The sequence below is a fragment of the Polyodon spathula genome, chromosome 8 (genome assembly GCF_017654505.1).
Source record: "Polyodon spathula isolate WHYD16114869_AA chromosome 8, ASM1765450v1, whole genome shotgun sequence".
In the NCBI taxonomy this organism is placed as follows: domain Eukaryota; kingdom Metazoa; phylum Chordata; class Actinopteri; order Acipenseriformes; family Polyodontidae; genus Polyodon; species Polyodon spathula.
The window spans coordinates 51125199-51147698 of NC_054541.1; the positions used below are offsets into that span (position 1 = coordinate 51125199).

Below are 22500 nucleotides of genomic sequence, written 5' to 3' on the forward strand. Positions count from 1 at the left end.
GTTGAGTGTGTGTTGTATGTGTGTGGAGTGCAATAAAACAGCTATCCACTCACACACAACATACACACACAGAGTGCAATAAAACAGCTATCCACTCACACACAACATACACACACACAGTGCAATAAAACAGCTATCCACTCACACACAACATACACACACACAGTGCAATAAAACAGCTATCCACTCACACACAACATACACACACAGAGTGCAATAAAACAGCTATCCACTCACACACAACATACACACACACAGTGCAATAAAACAGCTATCCACCCACACACACAACACACACACAGTGCAATAAAACAGCTATCCACCCACACACAACATACACACACACAGTGCAATAAAACAGCCACACACACACACACACAGTGCAATAAAACAGCTATCCACCCACACACACACCACACACACAGTGCAATAAAACAGCTATCCACTCACACACAACATACACACACACAGAGTGCAATAAAACAGCTATCCACCCACACATACACCACACTCACAGTGCAATAAAACAGCTATCCACTCACACACAACATACACACACACAATAAACACTATCCACCCACACACACACTCACACACATCCACACAAACCACACACACAGTGCAATAAACACAGTACACAGCCATCCCCAGGAATTACACACTCACTCAATGCAACAGAAAAGATTCACACAGTCTGTCAGCTTGGACACACTTCACTGCAGAGTCTCAAGTGGAATCTCTAATTCCAGCTGCTCCAGCAGTGCAAAGCATTATGGAAACAAATTATCAGAAACAAAATTCTAGAACTTGAAGCTACTGCACTAACAGGTAACTATGATGTGATAGGTGTTACAGAAACGTGGTTATCTGAGAGTGATGGGGACGAATATAATATTTGTGGGTATACACTGTATAGGAAAGACAGGCAGGACAGAAGAGGAGGAGGGGTAGCGCTATACATAAGAAACAGTCTTGAAGCCCAGGTGTTAAACCTGGACAAAGAAAATAAAACCGAATCAATATGGGTCAGAATAACAGACAAAAATTCAAAGGGCATAATAATAGGAGCATGCTATAGACCGCCAGATTCAGACGGTGAGCAAAATAATCTGTTATACAATGACATTAGAAATGCGTGTAGCAAAGGAGAAGCCATACTAATGGGGGATTTCAACTTCCCCCAAATAAAATGGGAAAACCCGGTGGGTAGCGCGAAGGATGAAATAGAAATGGTGGAAATGACAAATGACTGCTTCCTAACACAATTTGTCAAGGCACCGACTAGAGGGGAGGCATGCCTTGATTTAGTCTTTTCAAATAACGAAGATAGAATAACTAAAACAGAGGTCAGAGAACCACTAGAAAACTCAGATCACAACATTATCTCATTTGAAGTGTTTTTTAAAATCCCAAAAGTAATGACTAAAGCTAAGGTTTACAATTTTAGAAAAGCAAACTATGAAGGTATGAAACAGAGACTAACAGAAGTAGATTGGAGTAAAATAGAGAAAACATCCACAGAAAAAGGATGGTTGTTCTTCAAAAATGTAGTACTAGAGGCGCAAAACAATTACATCCCTAAAGTAGACAAATCTAAATGTAAAACTAAATTGCCAAAATGGTTTAATAGATCAATTAAAAAAATATTCAGTGAAAAAAGGCACTTTACAGAGCATTAAAAAAGGACCAAAAAGAAAGTACACAGAAAGAGTACACAGAACTGCAAACACAAATCAAAAAGGAAGTTAGAAAGGCCAAGAGAGAAATAGAAATGAACATTGCTAAGGGAGCTAAAACCAATTCCAAAATGTTTTTCCAATATTACAACAGCAATAGAGCATTCAAAGAGGAGGTTAAATGTTTAAGAGATACAAATGGCAAAATCGTAGATGATGAAAAAAAATAGCAAATATATTAAATGATTACTTTTCACAAGTTTTTACAAAGGAAGATACTGACAACATGCCCCACATGTCATCCAGTTCCTATCCAGTTTTAAATAACTTTAGCATAACTGAGGCAGAAGTGTTAAAGGGACTAGGAGCTCTTAAAATAAACAAATCCCCTGGGCCGGATGAGATCCTCCCAGTAGTACTCAAAGAAATGAAAGAAGTAATTTACAAACCGCTAACCAAGATCATGCAGCAGTCTCTTGACACAGGGGTGGTACCGACAGACTGGAAAATTGCAAACGTAATACCGATCCACAAAAAGGGAAACAAAACTGAACCAGGTAACTACAGACCAGTAAGCCTGACTTCTATTATATGCAAACTTATGGAAACTATAATAAGATCCAAAATGGAAAATTACCTATATGGTAACAGGGTCCTGGGAGACAGTCAGCATGGTTTTAGGAAAGGGAGATCGTGTCTAACTAACTTGCTTGATTCTGAGTGGGTAACATGTAGTTTCTGGAGTGGTTAACATGTAGAAAACAGAAAGCACTGATTAGAAGAAAAACCTCAGAATGGAGTGTGGTAACCAGTGGTGTACCACAGGGATCAGTATTAGGTCCTCTGCTATTCCTAATCTACATTAATGATTTAGATTCTGGTATAGTAAGCAAACTTGTTAAATTTGCAGACGACACAAAAGTAGGAGGAGTGGCAAACACTGTTGCAGCAGCAAAGGTCATTCAAAATGATCTAGACAACATTCAGAACTGGGCAGACACATGGCAAATGACATTTAATAGAGAAAAGTGTAAGGTACTGCACACAGGAAATAAAAATGTACATTATAAATATCATATGGGAGATACTGAAATTGGAGAAGGAATCTATGAAAAAGACCCAGGAGTTTTTGTTGACTCAGAAATGTCTTCATCTAGACAATGTGGGGAAGCTATAAAAAAGGCCAACAAGATGCTCGGATACATTGTGAAAAGTGTTGAATTTAAATCAAGGGAAGTAATGTTAAAACTGTACAATGCACTAGTAAGACCTCATCTTGAATACTGTGTTCAGTTCTGGTCACCTTGCTATAAAAAAAATATTGCTGCTCTAGAAAGAGTGCAAAGAAGAGCAACCAGAATTATTCCGGGCTTAAAAGGCATGTCATATGCAGACAGGCTAAAAAAATGGAATCTGTTCAGTCTTGAACAAAGAAGACTACGTGGCGACCTAATTCAAGCATTCAAAATTCTAAAAGGTATTGACAGAGAATCATGAGGGTCTGGAATCAACTCCCCAGTAATGTTGTTGAAGCTGACACCCTGTGATCCTTCAAGAAGCTGCTTGATGAGATTCTGGGATCAATAAGCTACTAACAACCAAACGAGCCGTTTGTAAACTTTCTTATGTTCTTATGAAACCAGCAGAAAGCGGCACCGATAATGGCATGAAAGGGGTGTCCACTGGGTTTGTTTCTTGTAAGTTTCACCTTGCAGCATGTGGCTCCCTGCACACAGACACTGCCCGTGTCTCCGATGACAGTACCTTGTGGCTCCCTGCACACAGACACTGCCCGTGTCTCCGATGACAGTACCTTGTGGCTCCCTGCACACAGACACTGCCCGTGTCTCCGATGACAGTACCTTGTGGCTCCCTGCACAGACACTGCCCGTGTCTCCGATGACAGTACCTTGTGGCTCCCTGCACACAGACACTGCCCGTGTCTCCGATGACAGTACCTTGTGGCTCCCTGCACACAGACACTGCCCGTGTCTCCGATGACAGTACCTTGTGGCTCCCTGCACACAGACACTGCCCGTGTCTCCGATGACAGTACCTTGTGGCTCCCTGCACAGACACTGCCCGTGTCTCCGATGACAGTACCTTGTGGCTCCCTGCACACAGACACTGCCCGTGTCTCCGATGACAGTACCTTGTGGCTCCCTGCACAGACACTGCCCGTGTCTCCGATGACAGTACCTTGTGGCTCCCTGCACAGACACTGCCCGTGTCTCCGATGACAGTACCTTGTGGCTCCCTGCACACAGACACTGCCCGTGTCTCCGATGACAGTACCTTGTGGCTCCCTGCACAGACACTGCCCGTGTCTCCGATGACAGTACCTTGTGGCTCCCTGCACACAGACACTGCCCGTGTCTCCGATGACAGTACCTTGTGGCTCCCTGCACACAGACACTGCCCGTGTCTCCGATGACAGTACCTTGTGGCTCCCTGCACACAGACACTGCCCGTGTCTCCGATGACAGTACCTTGTGGCTCCCTGCACACAGACACTGCCCGTGTCTCCGATGACAGTACCTTGTGGCTCCCTGCACACAGACACTGCCCGTGTCTCCGATGACAGTACCTTGTGGCTCCCTGCACACAGACACTGCCCGTGTCTCCGATGACAGTACCTTGTGGCTCCCTGCACACAGACACTGCCCGTGTCTCCGATGACAGTACCTTGTGGCTCCCTGCACACAGACACTGCCCGTGTCTCCGATGACAGTACCTTGTGGCTCCCTGCACACAGACACTGCCCGTGTCTCCGATGACAGTACCTTGTGGCTCCCTGCACACAGACACTGCCCGTGTCTCTGATGACAGTACCTTGTGGCTCCCTGCACACCTTGATGACAGTCGGTCAGTTAGGGGTTAGGGTTAGGCTCCTGTGTGGACACCCTCTCAGGGTGAGTGTAAGCTCTCGGGGGGGAGTGTGAGGTGGCAGTGTGAGCTCTCAGGAAGTGTGAGCTCTCTGGGTGAGTGTGAGCTCTCAGGGAGTATGAGCTCTCTGGGTGAGTGTGAGCTCTCAGGGGAAGTATGAGGCTGGCAGTGAGAGCTCTCAGGGGGAGTATGAGGCTGGCAGTAAGAGCTCTCAGGGGGAGTGTGAGGCTGGTAGTGAGAGCTCTCTGGGTGAGTGTGAGCCTGGCAGTGTGAGCTCTCAGGGTGAGAGAGCTCTCAGGGAGAGTGTGAGGCTGGCAGTGAGAGCTCTCGTGGGAGTGCAAGTCTGGCAGTGACAGCTCTCAGGGAAGTGTGAGACTGGCAGAGAGAGCTTTCAGGAGGAGTGAGGCTGACAGTGAGAGCTCTCAGGGGGAGTGTGAGGCTGGCAGTGATAGCTCTCAGGGGAAGTGTGAGGCTGGCAGTGAGAGCTCTCAGGGGGAGTGTAAGGCTGGCAGTGAGAGCTCTCAGGGGAGTGTGGGCTCTCAGGATAAGCTCTCTCTCTCTAAAGCAGTCTTCACGCACACACTCTCTTTCTAAACCAGTCTTCACGCACACACACACACACTCTCTCTCTCTGTAAAGCAGTCTTCACGCACACTCTCACACTCTCTCTCTCTGTAAAGCAGTCTTCACACTCTCACACTCTCTCTCTCACAGTCTCACACACACTCTCACACTCTCTCTCTGTAAAGCAGTCTTCACACACACTCTCACGCTCTCTCTCTCTAAAGCAGTCTTCACACACACTCTCACACTCTCTCTCTCTGTAAAGCAGTCTTCACACACACTCTCACACTCTCTCTCTCTGTAAAGCAGTCTTCACACACACTCTCACTCTCTCTCTCTGTAAAGCAGTCTTCACACACACTCTCACGCTCTCTCTCTGTAAAGCAGTCTTCACACACACTCTCACGCTCTCTCTCTATAAAGCAGTCTTCACACACACTCTCACACTCTCTCTCTCTGTAAAGCAGTCTTCACACACACTCTCACGCTCTCTCTCTGTAAAGCAGTCTTCACACACACTCTCACACTCTCTCTCTCTATAAAGCAGTCTTCACACACACTCTCATGCTCTCTCTCTATAAAGCAGTCTTCACACACACTCTCACACTCTCTCTCTGTAAAGCAGTCTTCACACACACTCTCACGCTCTCTCTCTCTGTACAAGCAGTCTTCACACACACTCTCACACTCTCTCTCTCTATAAAGCAGTCTTCACACACACTCTCACACTCTCTCTCTATAAAGCAGTCTTCAACACACACTCTCACGCTCTCTCTCTGTAAAGCAGTCTTCACACACACTCTCACGCTCTCTCTCTCTGTAAAGCAGTCTTCACACACACTCTCACGCTCTCTCTCTATAAAGCAGTCTTCACACACACTCTCACGCTCTCTCTCTCTGTAAAGCAGTCTTCACACACACTCTCACGCTCTCTCTCTATAAAGCAGTCTTCACACACACTCTCACGCTCTCTCTCTCTGTAAAGCAGTCTTCACACACACTCTCACGCTCTCTCTCTATAAAGCAGTCTTCACACACACTCTCACGCTCTCTCTCTCTGTAAAGCAGTCTTCACACACACTCTCACACTCTCTCTCTGTAAAGCAGTCTTCACACACACTCTCACACTCTCTCTCTCTGTAAAGCAGTCTTCACACACACTCTCACGCTCTCTCTCTCTGTAAAGCAGTCTTCACACACACTCTCACGCTCTCTCTCTCTGTAAAGCAGTCTTCACACACACTCTCACGCTCTCTCTCTCTGTAAAGCAGTCTTCACACACACTCTCACGCTCTCTCTCTCTGTAAAGCAGTCTTCACACACACTCTCACGCTCTCTCTCTGTAAAGCAGTCTTCACACACACTCTCACGCTCTCTCTCTCTGTAAAGCAGTCTTCACACACACTCTCACGCTCTCTCTCTGTAAAGCAGTCTTCACACACACTCACGCTCTCTCTCTCTGTAAAGCAGTCTTCACACACACTCTCACGCTCTCTCTCTGTAAAGCAGTCTTCACACACACTCTCACGCTCTCTCTCTGTAAAGCAGTCTTCACACACACTCTCACTCTCTCTCTCTGTAAAGCAGTCTTCACACACACTCTCACGCTCTCTCTCTCTGTAAAGCAGTCTTCACACACACTCTCACGCTCTCTCTCTCTAAAGCAGTCTTCACACACACTCTCACGCTCTCTCTCTGTAAAGCAGTCTTCACACACACTCTCACGCTCTCTCTCTGTAAAGCAGTCTTCACACACACTCTCACTCTCTCTCTCTCTCTAAAGCAGTCTTCACACACACTCTCACGCTCTCTCTCTATAAAGCAGTCTTCACACACACTCTCACGCTCTCTCTATAAAGCAGTCTTCAACACACACTCTCACGCTCTCTCTCTGTAAAGCAGTCTTCACACACACTCTCACGCTCTCTCTCTGTAAAGCAGTCTTCACACACACTCTCACTCTCTCTCTCTCTCTAAAGCAGTCTTCACACACACTCTCACGCTCTCTCTCTGTAAAGCAGTCTTCACACACACTCTCACGCTCTCTCTCTGTAAAGCAGTCTTCACACACACTCTCACGCTCTCTCTCTATAAAGCAGTCTTCACACACACTCTCACACTCTCTCTCTCTGTAAAGCAGTCTTCACACACACTCTCACTCTCTCTCTCTGTAAAGCAGTCTTCACGCACACTCTCACGCTCTCTCTCTCTGTAAAGCAGTCTTCACACACACTCTCACGCTCTCACACTCTCTGTAAAGCAGTCTTCACACATACTCTCATGCTCTCTCTCTCTGTAAAGCAGTCTTAAAGCAGTCTTCACACACTCTCACGCTCTCTCTCTCTGTAAAGCAGTCTTCACGCACACTCTCACACTCTCTCTCTATAAAGCAGTCTCACACACACACTCTCACACTCTCTCTCTGTAAAGCAGTCTTCACACACACTCTCACGCTCTCTCTCTCTGTAAAGCAGTCTTCACACACACTCTCACTCTCTCTCTCTGTAAAGCAGTCTTCACACACACTCTCACGCTCTCTCTCTATAAAGCAGTCTTCACACACACTCTCACGCTCTCTCTCTCTGTAAAGCAGTCTTCACACACACTCTCACGCTCTCTCTCTCTGTAAAGCAGTCTTCACACACACTCTCACGCTCTCTCTCTGTAAAGCAGTCTTCACACACACTCTCACGCTCTCTCTCTCTGTAAAGCAGTCTTCACACACACTCTCACGCTCTCTCTCTGTAAAGCAGTCTTCACACACACTCTCACGCTCTCTCTCTGTAAAGCAGTCTTCACACACACTCTCACGCTCTCTCTCTGTAAAGCAGTCTTCACACACACTCTCACGCTCTCTCTCTCTGTAAAGCAGTCTTCACACACACTCTCACACTCTCTCACTAAAGCAGTCTCTGTAAAGCAGTCTTCACACACACTCTCACACTCTCTCTCTATAAAGCAGTCTTCACACACTCACATTCTCTCTCTCTCTCTCTGTAAAGCAGTCTTCACACACACTCTCACGCTCTCTCTCTGTAAAGCAGTCTCACACACTCACACACTCTCTCAAAGCAGTCTTCACACACACTCTCACGCTCTCTCTCTCTCACAGCACTCTTCACACACACTCTCACGCTCTCTCTCTAAAGCAGTCTCACACACACTCTCTCTCTCTCTGTAAAGCAGTCTTCACACACACTCTCACACTCTCTCTCTCTATAAAGCAGTCTTCACACACACTCTCACGCTCTCTCTCTCTCAAGCAGTCTTCACACACACTCTCACGCTCTCTCTCTCTGTAAAGCAGTCTTCACACACACTCTCACGCTCTCTCTCTGTAAAGCAGTCTTCACACACACTCTCACACTCTCTCTCTCTGTAAAGCAGTCTTCACACACACTCTCACGCTCTCTCTCTGTAAAGCAGTCTTCACACACACTCTCACGCTCTCTCTCTGTAAAGCAGTCTTCACACACACTCTCACGCTCTCTCTCTCTCTAAAGCAGTCTTCACACACACTCTCACGCTCTCTCTCTCTGTAAAGCAGTCTTCACACACACTCTCACGCTCTCTCTCTCTGTAAAGCAGTCTTCACACACACTCTCATGCTCTCTCTCTATAAAGCAGTCTTCACACACACTCTCACGCTCTCTCTCTCTGTAAAGCAGTCTTCACACACACTCTCACGCTCTCTCTCTCTGTAAAGCAGTCTTCACACACACTCTCATGCTCTCTCTCTATAAAGCAGTCTTCACACACACTCTCACGCTCTCTCTCTCTGTAAAGCAGTCTTCACACACACTCTCACGCTCTCTCTCTGTAAAGCAGTCTTCACACACACTCTCACGCTCTCTCTCTGTAAAGCAGTCTTCACACACACTCTCACTCTCTCTCTCTGTAAAGCAGTCTTCACACACTGTAAAGCAGTCTCACGCTCTCTCCACTCTCATGCTCTCTCTCTGTAAAGCAGTCTTCACACACACTCTCACACTCTCTCTCTCTGTAAAGCAGTCTTCACACACACTCTCACACTCTCTCTCTCTGTAAAGCAGTCTTCACACACACTCTCACACTCTCTCTCTCTGTAAAGCAGTCTTCACACACACTCTCACGCTCTCTCTCTCTGTAAAGCAGTCTTCACACACACTCTCACGCTCTCTCTCTGTAAAGCAGTCTTCACGCACACTCTCACACTCTCTCTCTGTAAAGCAGTCTTCACACACACTCTCACACTCTCTCTCTCTGTAAAGCAGTCTTCACACACACTCTCACACTCTCTCTCTCTGTAAAGCAGTCTTCATGCACACACTCTCTCTCTCTGTAAAGCAGTCTTCACACACACTCTCTCTCTCTCTGTAAAGCAGTCTTCACACACACTCTCACGCTCTCTCTCTGTAAAGCAGTCTTCACACACACTCTCACTCTCTCTCTCTCTGTAAAGCAGTCTTCACACACTCTCACACACACAGTCTTCGACTCCACACTCTCTCTCACAGCACTGTCAGACTCACCTCTCTCTCTCTCTAAAGCAGTCTCACACACACACTCACACTCTCTCTCTATAAAGCAGTCTTCACACACACTCTCACACACTCTCTCACTCAAGCACTCTTCACACACACTCTCACACTCTCTCTCACTCTGTAAAGCAGTCTTCACACACTCTCACACTCTCTCTCTGTAAAGCAGTCTCACACACTCTCACACTCTCACACTCTAAACACTCTCACACTCACACACTCTCACACTCACAAAGCAGTCTTCATGCACACGCTCACGCTCTCTCTCTCTCTCTGTAAAGCAGTCTTCACGCACACTCTCATGCTCTCTCTCTGTAAAGCAGTCTTCTCACACACTCTCACTCTCTCTCTCTCTGTAAAGCAGTCTTCACACACACTCTCACGCTCTCTCTCTCTGTAAAGCAGTCTTCACACACTCTCACACTCTCTCTCTCTGTAAAGCAGACTTCACTCACACACTCTCACACTCTCTCTCTGTAAAGCAGTCTTCACACACACTCTCACACTCTCTCTCTCTGTAAAGCAGTCTTCACACACACTCTCACACTCTCTCTCTCTCTGTAAAGCAGTCTTCACACACACTCTCTCACACTCTCTCTGTACTCTCAGTCTTCACACACACTCTCACGCTCTCACTCTCTCTGTAACTCACACACTCACACACTCTCTCTCTCACAGTCTTCACACACACACTCTCTCACTCTGTAAAGCAGTCTTCACACACACTCTCACACTCTCTCTCTCTAAAGCAGTCTTCACACACACTCTCACGCTCTCTCTCTGTAAAGCAGTCTTCACACACACTCTCACACTCTCTCTCTCTGTAAAGCAGTCTTCACACACACTCTCACACTCTCTCTCTCTGTAAAGCAGTCTTCACACACACTCTCTCTCTAAAGCTCTTCACACACACTCTCACACACTCTCTCTCTCTGTAAAGCAGTCTTCACACACACTCTCACGCTCTCTCTCTGTAAAGCACTCTTCACACACTCTCACTCTCTCTCTCTCTAAAGCAGTCTTCACGCACACTCTCACGCTCTCTCTCTGTAAAGCAGTCTTCACGCACACTCACACGCTCTCTCTCTGTAAAGCAGTCTTCACACACACTCTCACGCTCTCTCTCTGTAAAGCAGTCTTCACACACACTCTCACACTCTCTCTCTGTAAAGCAGTCTTCACACACACTCTCACACTCTCTCTCTGTAAAGCAGTCTTCACACACACTCTCACGCTCTCTCTCTGTAAAGCAGTCTTCACACACTCTCACACTCTCTCTCTGTAAAGCAGTCTTCACACACTCTCACGCTCTCTCTCTGTAAAGCAGTCTTCACACACACTCTCTCCCTCTGTAAAGCAGACTTCTTGCACACTCTCTCTCTGTAAAGCAGTCTTCACACACACTCTCATGCTCTCTCTCTCTGTAAAGCAGTCTTCACACACACTCTCATGCACTCTCTCTCTGTAAAGCAGTCTTCACACACACACTCATGTCTTCACACACACACTCACTCTCTCTCTCTCTCTCTGTAAAGCAGTCTTCACACATACTCACGCTCTCTCTCTCTCTCTCTCTCTCTCTCTCTCTCTCTCAGTAGTCGGCTGGGTCCTCCTGCTCCTCATCGTCGGAGCCCAGGATCTCCTCCTCAGGTTCGGGGGGGTCGACCGGCTCAGGGGGCAGAGGAGGAGGAGGAGGAGGGGAAGGGGGGGCAGGGGGGGCTTTCTGCTGAGGCTCGGGCCTTGAGAGAGAGAGAGAGAGAGAGAGTGGGTTAACCCTTCGTTCTCATAGACCTCACCTTCGTTTCAGAAGGATGACATTTAGAAATCGCAACAGTCTCATATAAGACCTGCTCGAATGCCGAGTGCAGAATGACAGTGTTCTGTTAAATTCCAGTACACAGCACAGGACATTCCCCATCAGGATCCCAGCAGCAAATGCATGTGAATATGACTGTTGGAAAAATGATTATTAAAATGATTCGACTGCTGAACTTTTTAATGAATCTGTACAACATTAAGCTGCTCCTTTGAGACTTTATGGAATGAACAGCCCAGTGGGCTTGTTAAGATAGCATTACACTTGAAAGAGAACATGTGCATCTCCTAGAAGCAATGCACTCTGCTTCGACAGGTAACACTGGCACACACTGGCACACACTGGCACTGCACAGTCACCAGGTACACAACATCCCCACATTCCACCAGAAACCAAAGGCAATACAGTCATGTCAGGTTTGCTACTCCCTCCCCTACCACCTATCCGACACAGGATAATCAAATCATTAACAAACAGAACCTACTATATATTTCAGGGATGGAAATAAGATTCCCATTGCACAGAAGCAGAATTGTTTAGATAGAGAACTGGTTACAACAATCTGGACTGCAATGCCATTGTGAGGATCATCTAAAATGGAGCTCACTTTTACAGAATTGCAAGCGCACACACACGACACACACGTACACACTGCTTGGCTGCACTGTTCTCGTTTCCAAGGAAATGCTGCATGCCAGCTGATATCAGAGAGCCAGTCTCTCCAGCACCTCAGCGCTCTGCTCCACACACACTCTCTCACCAGCTTCCTTCTCAACTGAAGCTGCTCACACACTCTCTCACCAGCTTCCTTCTCAACTGAAGCTGCTCACACACTCTCTCACCAGCTTCCTTCTCAATTGAAGCTGCTCACACACTCTCTCACCAGCTTCCTTCTCAACTGAAGCTGCTCACACACTCTCTCACCAGCTTCCTTCTCAACTGAAGCTGCTCACACACTCTCTCACCAGCTTCCTTCTCAACTGAAGCTGCTCACACACTCTCTCACCAGCTTCCTTCTCAACTGAAGCTGCTCACACACTCTCTCACCAGCTTCCTTCTCAACTGAAGCTGCTCACACACTCTCTCACCAGCTTCCTTCTCAACTGAAGCTGCTCACACACTCTCTCACCAGCTTCCTTCTCAACTGAAGCTGCTCACACACTCTCTCACCAGCTTCCTTCTCAACTGAAGCTGCTCACACACTCTCTCACCAGCTTCCTTCTCAACTGAAGCTGCTCACACACTCTCTCACCAGCTTCCTTCTCAATTGAAGCTGCTCACACACTCTCTCACCAGCTTCCTTCTCAATTGAAGCTGCTCACACACTCTCTCACCAGCTTCCTTCTCAATTGAAGCTGCTCACACACTCTCTCACCAGCTTCCTTCTCAACTGAAGCTGCTCACACACTCTCTCACCAGCTTCCTTCTCAATTGAAGCTGCTCACACACTCTCTCACCAGCTTCCTTCTCAACTGAAGCTGCTCACACACTCTCTCACCAGCTTCCTTCTCAATTGAAGCTGCTCACACACTCTCTCACCAGCTTCCTTCTCAACTGAAGCTGCTCACACACTCTCTCACCAGCTTCCTTCTCAATTGAAGCTGCTCACACACTCTCTCACCAGCTTCCTTCTCAATTGAAGCTGCTCACACACTCTCTCACCAGCTTCCTTCTCAATTGAAGCTGCTCACACACTCTCTCACCAGCTTCCTTCTCAATTGAAGCTGCTCACACACTCTCTCACCAGCTTCCTTCTCAATTGAAGCTGCTCACACACTCTCTCACCAGCTTCCTTCTCAATTGAAGCTGCTCACACACTCTCTCACCAGCTTCCTTCTCAACTGAAGCTGCTCACACACTCTCTCACCAGCTTCCTTCTCAACTGAAGCTGCTCACACACTCTCACACACTCTCTCACCAGCTTCCTTCTCAATTGAAGCTGCTCACACACTCTCTCACCAGCTTCCTTCTCAACTGAAGCTGCTCACACACTCTCTCACCAGCTTCCTTCTTGAAGCTGCTCACACAAAGTGAAGCTGCTCACACACTCTCTCACCAGCTTCCTTCTCAACTGAAGCTGCTCACACATCTCTCACCATCCTTTTGAGCTGTTCAATGCCAACCAGAATTTGCTCACCATTCCCAAGAAGCTTCCTTCTCAACTGAAGCTGGAAAATTAGTAGCCCTACTTTAACTGAGCCACAGTGTTGCTTTCATTATCAAGCAAGAGAATAACCCTAATAACACAGACACACACAGACATATAGAAACGCACAGGAATGCATAGACACACACAGGAACACATAAAAACACACAGGAATGCATAGACACACACACACACACACACAGGAACACATAGAAACACACAGGAATGCACAGACACACGTACACACAGACACACGCACAGAGGAACACAGACACATGCACACACATACACAGGAACACGCACACAGCAACACACAGTACACAGGAACACGCACACAGCAACACACAGTACACAGACACATGCACACACATACACAGGAACACGCACACAGCAACACACAGTACACACAGACACATGCACACACATACACAGGAACACTCACACAGCAACACACAGTACACAGACACATGCACACACATACACAGGAACACGCACACAGCAACACACAGTACACACACACATGCACACACATACACAGGAACACGCACACAGCAACACACAGTACACACACACATGCACACACATACACAGGAACACGCACACAGGAACATACATACACTACCGGTCTTGTAGGTTGTTTTGCTTTCACCCTTCTGTCTAGTTCATCCCAAACCATCTCAATGGGGTTTAAGTCTGGAGACTATGCTGGCCATTCCATGATTTGAAGCCTACCGTCTTGTTCTTTTTTTCTAAGGTAGTTCTGACATAGCCTGGAGGTATGTTTTGGGTCATTACCTTGCTGTAGGATGAACCCCTGACCAACTAGGCGTATACCAGAGGGTATTGCATGGCGCTGCAAAATGCTATGGTAGCCGTTTTGGTTCAGGGTGCCACTCACTCTGTGCAAGTCGCCAACTCTGGATCCAGCAGAAGAGCCCCAGACCATCACGCTTCCTCCTCCATGTTTGACAGTTGGTGTCACACACCGAGGAAACATCCTTTTGCCTACTCTACGGCATACAAAAACCCTGCGTGATGAACCGAAGATTTCAAATTTTGATTCATCAGTCCATAAGACCTTCTTCCAGTCTTCAGTAGTCCACTGGCGGTGCTTCATGGCCCAGGCAAGCCTTTTTTTCTTATTTTGCCATCTTAGCAATGGCTTTCTTACTGCCACTCGACCTGTCAAACCTGCAGCTCAAAGTCTTCTCTTCACAGTTGAAACTGAGACTTGCTTACTTCGACCAGTGTTAAGCTGTACTTGAAGGTTGTCCTGTGAGCCGCCTATCATGCAAGCTGTTGACTCTCAGAAACTTGTCTTCTGATTCTGTTGTGGCTTTGGGTCTGCCAGACCTCTTCCTGTCAGAGTTTCCTCCAGTTTCCAAGTGCCTTTTGATGGTGTAGGAAACTGTACTCACTGACACCTTGGCTTTCTTTGCAATTTCACTAAAGGAAAGACCTACACTTTTAAGGGTTATAATGGTCTGTCTGTCTTCCTTTGTTAATTGCCTTTTTGTTGCCATTATGACAGCAATATACTACTTCCTGCAGTACAATACTGTCCAAATAATGCTTAAGAGGGTGTAGTAACACAGTCTGTTCCAACACTGCTTTTATACAGACAGAGGGTTTGTAAATAATCAACAAAAGTTGGGACACCTGTAGGAATTGTTAGCATCAACTTTCAAGGCTTAATTTACTTCCATTGCTGCAGAACAGCTGTACGTTGTTAACCCATTACTTGTTCCCTGAAAAAGGCCTTTTTGTATAACTCTGAAATGTACATTATTTTTCAGTTTTTGGTAATCTAAACTTTTTTTTTTAACCTCTGGCAGTTTACCGCTTACCTTTGTACCATTTCAGGTTATTCACTGGACTTGAACTGCTTAAATTTCAATAAAAACTGGAAAAATGGGGCTGTTCTAAAACCTTTGACCAGTAGTGTACAGGAACACAGAGACATGCACAAAGGAACACACATGCACACGCACATGCACAGAAAGACACATACACACACACTCACACCTTGTACACAGTGTAGCTCAGTAATCACTGCTTGGTATACATGTTCTGACAGTGCTGGAGTCTCCTTTCAGGAATCCATTGTGGCTCTGTTTTCATTTGTTAAAACATCCTCTGTGGCTCTAGCCTATTTTTAAAAGATGTCCCAGGGACATCGAGACTCAGTGGGTCACAGCAGGTCACATAACAGCACGTCTAATACACATTGACGTCTGACGAGCAGCGCTCCACACTACAGCCCACTGTTCCAGCCCAAGGCATGCTCATCGCTCACTCCTCTTCAGACGGGTGTATTTTTAGCAGAAGAAAAAATAATTCCTTATTAAAGTGAAATGGATCATCTGTAGCTATAAATATTAGGCAATGAGCAGGAGACCAGAAATGCACTGTCATAGTTTCTCCTTATATCTGTTATGGACACAAGCACTCCTGAGCTGCAGTCAGTAATGCACCTCAACGACAATGTGTTTCAATAGACAGACTCGTGGATTCCCATGACTCCCTGTGTATCCGCACTGTCAGTACTGGGAGCCGCTGCGTTTACTGGGGCTCTGACTCCCTGTGTATCCGCACCGTCAGTACTGGGAGCCGCTGCGTTTACTGGGGCTCTGACTCCCTGTGTATCCGCACTGTCAGTACTGGGAGCCGCTGCGTTTACTGGGGCTCTGACTCCCTGTGTATCCGCACTGTCAGTACTGGGAGCCGCTGCGTTTACTGGGGCTCTGACTCCCTGTGTATCCGCACTGTCAGTACTGGGAGCCGCTGCGTTTACTGGGGCTCTGACTCCCTGTGTATCCGCACTGTCAGTACTGGGAGCCGCTGCGTTTACTGGGGCTCTGACTCCCTGTGTATCCGCACTGTCAGTACTGGGAGCCGCTGCGTTTACTGGGGCTCTGACTCCCTGTGTATCCGCACTGTCAGTACTGGGAGCCGCTGCGTTTACTGGGGCTCTGACTCCCTGTGTATCCGCACTGTCAGTACTGGGAGCCGCTGCGTTTACTGGGGCTCTGACTCCCTGTGTATCCGCACTGTCAGTACTGGGAGCCGCTGCGTTTACTGGGGCTCTGACTCCCTGTGTATCCGCACTGTCAGTACTGGGAGCCGCTGCGTTTACTGGGGCTCTGACTCCCTGTGTATCCGCACTGTCAGTACTGGGAGCCGCTGCGTTTACTGGGGCTCTGACTCCCTGTGTATCCGCACTGTCAGTACTGGGAGCCGCTGCGTTTACTGGGGCTCTGACTCCCTGTGTATCCGCACTGTCAGTACTGGGAGCCGCTGCGTTTACTGGGGCTCTGACTCCCTGTGTATCCGCACTGTCAGTACTGGGAGCCGCTGCGTTTACTGGGGCTCTGACTCCCTGTGTATCCGCACTGTCAGTACTGGGAGCCGCTGCGTTTACTGGGGCTCTGACTCCCTGTGTATCCGCACTGTCAGTACTGGGAGCCGCTGCGTTTACTGGGGCTCTGACTCCCTGTGTATCCGCACTGTCAGTACTGGGAGCCGCTGCGTTTACTGGGGCTCTGACTCCCTGTGTATCCGCACTGTCAGTACTGGGAGCCGCTGCGTTTACTGGGGCTCTGACTCCCTGTGTATCCGCACTGTCAGTACTGGGAGCCGCTGCGTTTACTGGGGCTCTGACTCCCTGTGTATCCGCACTGTCAGTACTGGGAGCCGCTGCGTTTACTGGGGCTCTGACTCCCTGTGTATCCGCACTGTCAGTACTGGGAGCCGCTGCGTTTACTGGGGCTCTGACTCCCTGTGTATCCGCACTGTCAGTACTGGGAGCCGCTGCGTTTACTGGGGCTCTGACTCCCTGTGTATCCGCACTGTCAGTACTGGGAGCCGCTGCGTTTACTGGGGCTCTGACTCCCTGTGTATCCGCACTGTCAGTACTGGGAGCCGCTGCGTTTACTGGGGCTCTGACTCCCTGTGTATCCGCACTGTCAGTACTGGGAGCCGCTGCGTTTACTGGGGCTCTGACTCCCTGTGTATCCGCACTGTCAGTACTGGGAGCCGCTGCGTTTACTGGGGCTCTGACTCCCTGTGTATCCGCACTGTCAGTACTGGGAGCCGCTGCGTTTACTGGGGCTCTGACTCCCTGTGTATCCGCACTGTCAGTACTGGGAGCCGCTGCGTTTACTGGGGCTCTGACTCCCTGTGTATCCGCACTGTCAGTACTGGGAGCCGCTGCGTTTACTGGGGCTCTGACTCCCTGTGTATCCGCACTGTCAGTACTGGGAGCCGCTGCGTTTACTGGGGCTCTGACTCCCTGTGTATCCGCACTGTCAGTACTGGGAGCCGCTGCGTTTACTGGGGCTCTGACTCCCTGTGTATCCGCACTGTCAGTACTGGGAGCCGCTGCGTTTACTGGGGCTCTGACTCCCTGTGTATCCGCACTGTCAGTACTGGGAGCCGCTGCGTTTACTGGGGCTCTGACTCCCTGTGTATCCGCACTGTCAGTACTGGGAGCCGCTGCGTTTACTGGGGCTCTGACTCCCTGTGTATCCGCACTGTCAGTACTGGGAGCCGCTGCGTTTACTGGGGCTCTGACTCCCTGTGTATCCGCACTGTCAGTACTGGGAGCCGCTGCGTTTACTGGGGCTCTGACTCCCTGTGTATCCGCACTGTCAGTACTGGCAGCCGCTGTGTTTACTGGGGCTCTGACTCCCTGTGTATCCGCACTGTCAGTACTGGGAGCCGCTGCGTTTACTGGGGCTCTGACTCCCTGTGTATCCGCACTGTCAGTACTGGCAGCCGCTGTGTTTACTGGGGCTCTGTTCACAGGTCTCCAGCAGGCTGCAGCACATGATGAAACATGTGCCACGGTGTTATATAAGAAGCTGAACCATGCATTAGGATGCAGCCGGCAGCCAAGTGGAGCAGAGATCCGGAGAAGTGTGTTGAATATATAAAAGCTGGCAACACAGCAAGCTTGGCAATGCACTACATTTACTGCAACACCGCATTTAAAATAGCCTGCTGTACTGAACTGGAGCACAAACCACAGGGCTCGCCGATGCCACACCTCACTGCTGCCCTGGTTATCTAGCACTGAGAGAGGCTTGTCTTGGAGTGGAAGAATCACTGCTGCCCTGGTTAGCTCTAGCACTGGCCCAGGCTTGTTTAATCAGCTTTGTTCCCATGGAGGCAGGTTTAAATCACACAGTTTATATCAGCAGCCCTGTTGAAGCCAGTGGAGATGTTCTAAACACAAGCACCGTCCGGTGACGGCACTCTGGCTGTCTTGGCAAGCACAGTGCTGGACAGTGCTGTGCTTCGTGACGAAGGGGTTAACAGCATGACGAGTTTCTCTGTTCTGGAACTGAAGAACAATTCTCCTGTCACACAAAGCTATCTCAGCTGCCCGTTTAGTTTCTAGGACCGTAAAAAGAACAATGCCCCAAAGACATTCCTCACAGGTAGAATGTTCTGTACAGAACTGCAGCAAAAACAACACAACTTCTCTGAGCTGGGCAGCACAAGATCAACGGACAACAGCACTGCCAGGACAGCAACACAGCAGAGACGGTGAGCCTATTAAAAAGACACGCTGAAGCTGGCGCATGTATATATAAACACCAACGATTTGAAAGGTGGAGTGGGAACCGCATTTATTTATGGACTGAGATTAACCAGCTCTCCTGCAGCTGAGAGCACACACTGTACGGCACTGTTGTGTTACCATGGAGCTGTGCTGAGAGCACACACTGTACTGCACTGCTGTGTCACCATGGAGCTGTGCTGAGAGCACACACTGTACGGCACTGCTGTGTTTCCATGGAGCTGTGCTGAGAGCACACACTGTACTGCACTGCTGTGTCACCATGGAGCTGTGCTGAAAGCACACACTGTACTGCACTGCTGTGTTTCCATGGAGCTGTGCTGAGAGCACACACTGTACAGCACTGCTGTGTTTAAAGCCTATACACACTGCATCTGCACAGTGGGTTTCAAACCCCACAGCCTGTCTTCATGGATTCAGCAAGCAAGAGTTCACACAAGCTATGAAACACTTCAACAAGTAATATCTGTAGCCTCAATCCTTCAAGAAGGACAGATGTATGCCCTGCATGTTATCAGTCATGTTTCTAAAGATAGGACCACTACAATATGTTTTCATTACACAGGGTCAGACTGACTGGACAGAAGCTCTACCAGAAGAGCATGTTGAAGATGACATCAATCCTGGGGTGTTTTCGGATTAGGAGTCATTGAAGCAACATCACAAAACAGGACAGGTGCTAGTTCTCAGCTCACACTTTTAAGAAGAATCTCTCCGCTGAGCGCAAAAATAACTAGAGCACCTGTACAGTATGACAGATGACACTGCTGGGAAACCAAGAGCCCCTGTGCCCTGCTGCTGTTAATACATGTGCTTTACACAATCTTGTAATATTAGACAGCACACCTCCATCCTGTCTTGACATGTGAGGAATGTAACATGAAAGCAGTGTGTAACAACAGCAAACAGACACACCTGAACACTGCCTTGCCCTGGACAAGACTGGATGGCCAGCACACACCGGGGACTGGGAGGGAGGCAGAGTGGCTTAGCGCTAAGAGATCAGGGATTGGGAGGGAGGCAGGGTAGCTTAATCGTTAAAAGATCAGGGACTGGGAGGGAGGCAGGGTGGCTTAATCGTTAAGAGATCAGGGACTGGGAGGGAGGCAGGGTAGCTTAATCGTTAAGAGATCAGGGACTGGGAGGGAGGCAGGGTAGTTTAATCGTTAAGAGATCAGGGACTGGGAGGGAGGCAGGGTAGCTTAATCGTTAAGAGATCAGGGACTGGGAGGGAGGCAGGGTGGCTTCACGCTAAGAGATCAGTGACTCTAGTTATCAGGTAGTGTCAGCTCTGACTTGACTGTCTTCCTTGGTAAACACCAAATGTGTATTTAGCCTATCCACAGGTACACAGTTTGTTAGCAACATTGTGGAAGTCGGTACTGGTTACTGCATACAAGCACAGCAGTTTGTTTCCAGGATAAATACTGAAAGTCAGTCTCTCTCTCTCTCTCTACACAGCCTGGCAAACCAGACAGCCAGCCTCTTCTACTAACATGACGTCACCTTCCACCCATCCACCCCTGAGCTCTTCACAACGCAGCTCCCTCGACGCAGACAAAGAAAAACACACAAGCTGGGCTCCCAGCAACAGCGTTTCATTATGTTACTAACTGCTATCTCAGCAGCAACACAATTTAGATAATGATATGTTAGATAATTCTATGCATTAGAGCATACCCTTGCCAAGCTATGCATCTCCACATTCAGACTAGCTTCCCTCTGCAGTCCCACTCTACACTGTACAGGACTGGAAGACTGAGCGAAGGAACCACAATGAAGCACCGAGATCAAAACGGGAATAAATACATAAAGAACTCTGTTAAAAGGAATAATAATAATAATAATAATAATAATAATAATAATGTGAACGGTTTAATAGAGCCTCTCAGAATGGTAAATACTACAGAACTTGCCCATTAAGTGGACAGCTCGCCCCTCCCCCACACTGTGAGAAGGAGTAACCTTTATGAATGGTGCCCTGCATTTCACTGTCCATGTGATCCCCCGCTCCACAGCTCCTCTGAGCCCATGTGATCCCTGCTCCACAGCTCCTCTGAGCCCATGTGATCCCCCGCTCCACAGCTCCTCTGAGCCCATGTGATCCCTGCTCCACAGCTCCTCTGAGCCCATGTGATCCCCCGCTCAACAGCTCCTCTGAGCCCATGTGATCCCCTGCTCCACAGCTCCTCTGAGCCCATGTAATCCCCCGCTCAACAGCTCCTGTGAGCCCATGTGATCCCCCGCTCCACAGCTCCTCTGAGCCCATGTGATCCCCGCTCCACAGCTCCTCTGAGCCCATGTGATCCCCCGCTCCACAGCTCCTCTGAGCCCATGTGATCCCCCGCTCCACAGCTCCTCTGAGCCCATGTGATCCCCCGCTCCACAGCTCCTCTGAGCCCATGTAATCCCCTGCTCCACAGCTCCTCTGAGCCCATGTAATCCCCCGCTCAACAGCTCCTGTGAGCCCATGTGATCCCCCGCTCCACAGCTCCTCTGAGCCCATGTGATCCCTGCTCCACAGCTCCTCTGAGCCCATGTGATCCCCCGCTCCACAGCTCCTCTGAGCCCATGTGATCCCTGCTCCACAGCTCCTCTGAGCCCATGTGATCCCCCGCTCCACAGCTCCTCTGAGCCCATGTGATCCCCCGCTCCACAGCTCCTCTGAGCCCATGTGATCCCCTGCTCCACAGCTCCTCTGAGCCCATGTGATCCCCTGCTCCACAGCTCCTCTGAGCCCATGTGATCCCCCGCTCCACAGCTCCTCTGAGCCCATGTGATCCCCCGCTCCACAGCTCCTCTGAGCCCATGTGATCCCCCGCTCAACAGCTCCTGTGAGCCCATGTGATCCCCCGCTCCACAGCTCCTCTGAGCCCATGTGATCCCCTGCTCCACAGCTCCTCTGAGCCCATGTGATCCCCTGCTCCACAGCTCCTCTGAGCCCATGTGATCCCCTGCTCCACAGCTCCTCTGAGCCCATGTGATCCCCCGCTCCACAGCTCCTCTGAGCCCATGTGATCCCCCGCTCCACAGCTCCTCTGAGCCCATGTGATCACCGTGCTCCACAGCTCCTGTGAGCCCATGTGATCCCCCGCTCCGCGGCTCCTCCGAGCCCATGTGATCATCGTGCTCCACAGCTCCTGTGAGCCCATGTGATCCCATGCTTCGCGGCTCCTGTGAGCCCATGTGATCACCGTGCTCCACGGCTCCTGTGAGCCCATGTGATTGTATAAGGTAACCAGGCTCAGAGCTCTCCATGTGGGGGCAGAGAGATAAGAAACTCACTCGGTTTGGAAAGTCAAGGAGAG

The 22500-nt window shown here is 48.9% G+C and overlaps 1 protein-coding gene across 1 annotated transcript in view; it reads right to left on the reverse strand.

Moving 5' to 3' along the window:
* LOC121319161 (SRSF protein kinase 2-like) overlaps nucleotides 1-22500 on the reverse strand; it is a 63314-nt gene that overhangs the window by 36926 nt on the left and 3888 nt on the right. Inside the window, exon 2 of the mRNA XM_041256340.1 lies at nucleotides 11242-11385. Coding sequence (XP_041112274.1) covers nucleotides 11242-11385 — 144 coding nt within the window. The remainder of the gene's footprint in view (nucleotides 1-11241; nucleotides 11386-22500) is intronic.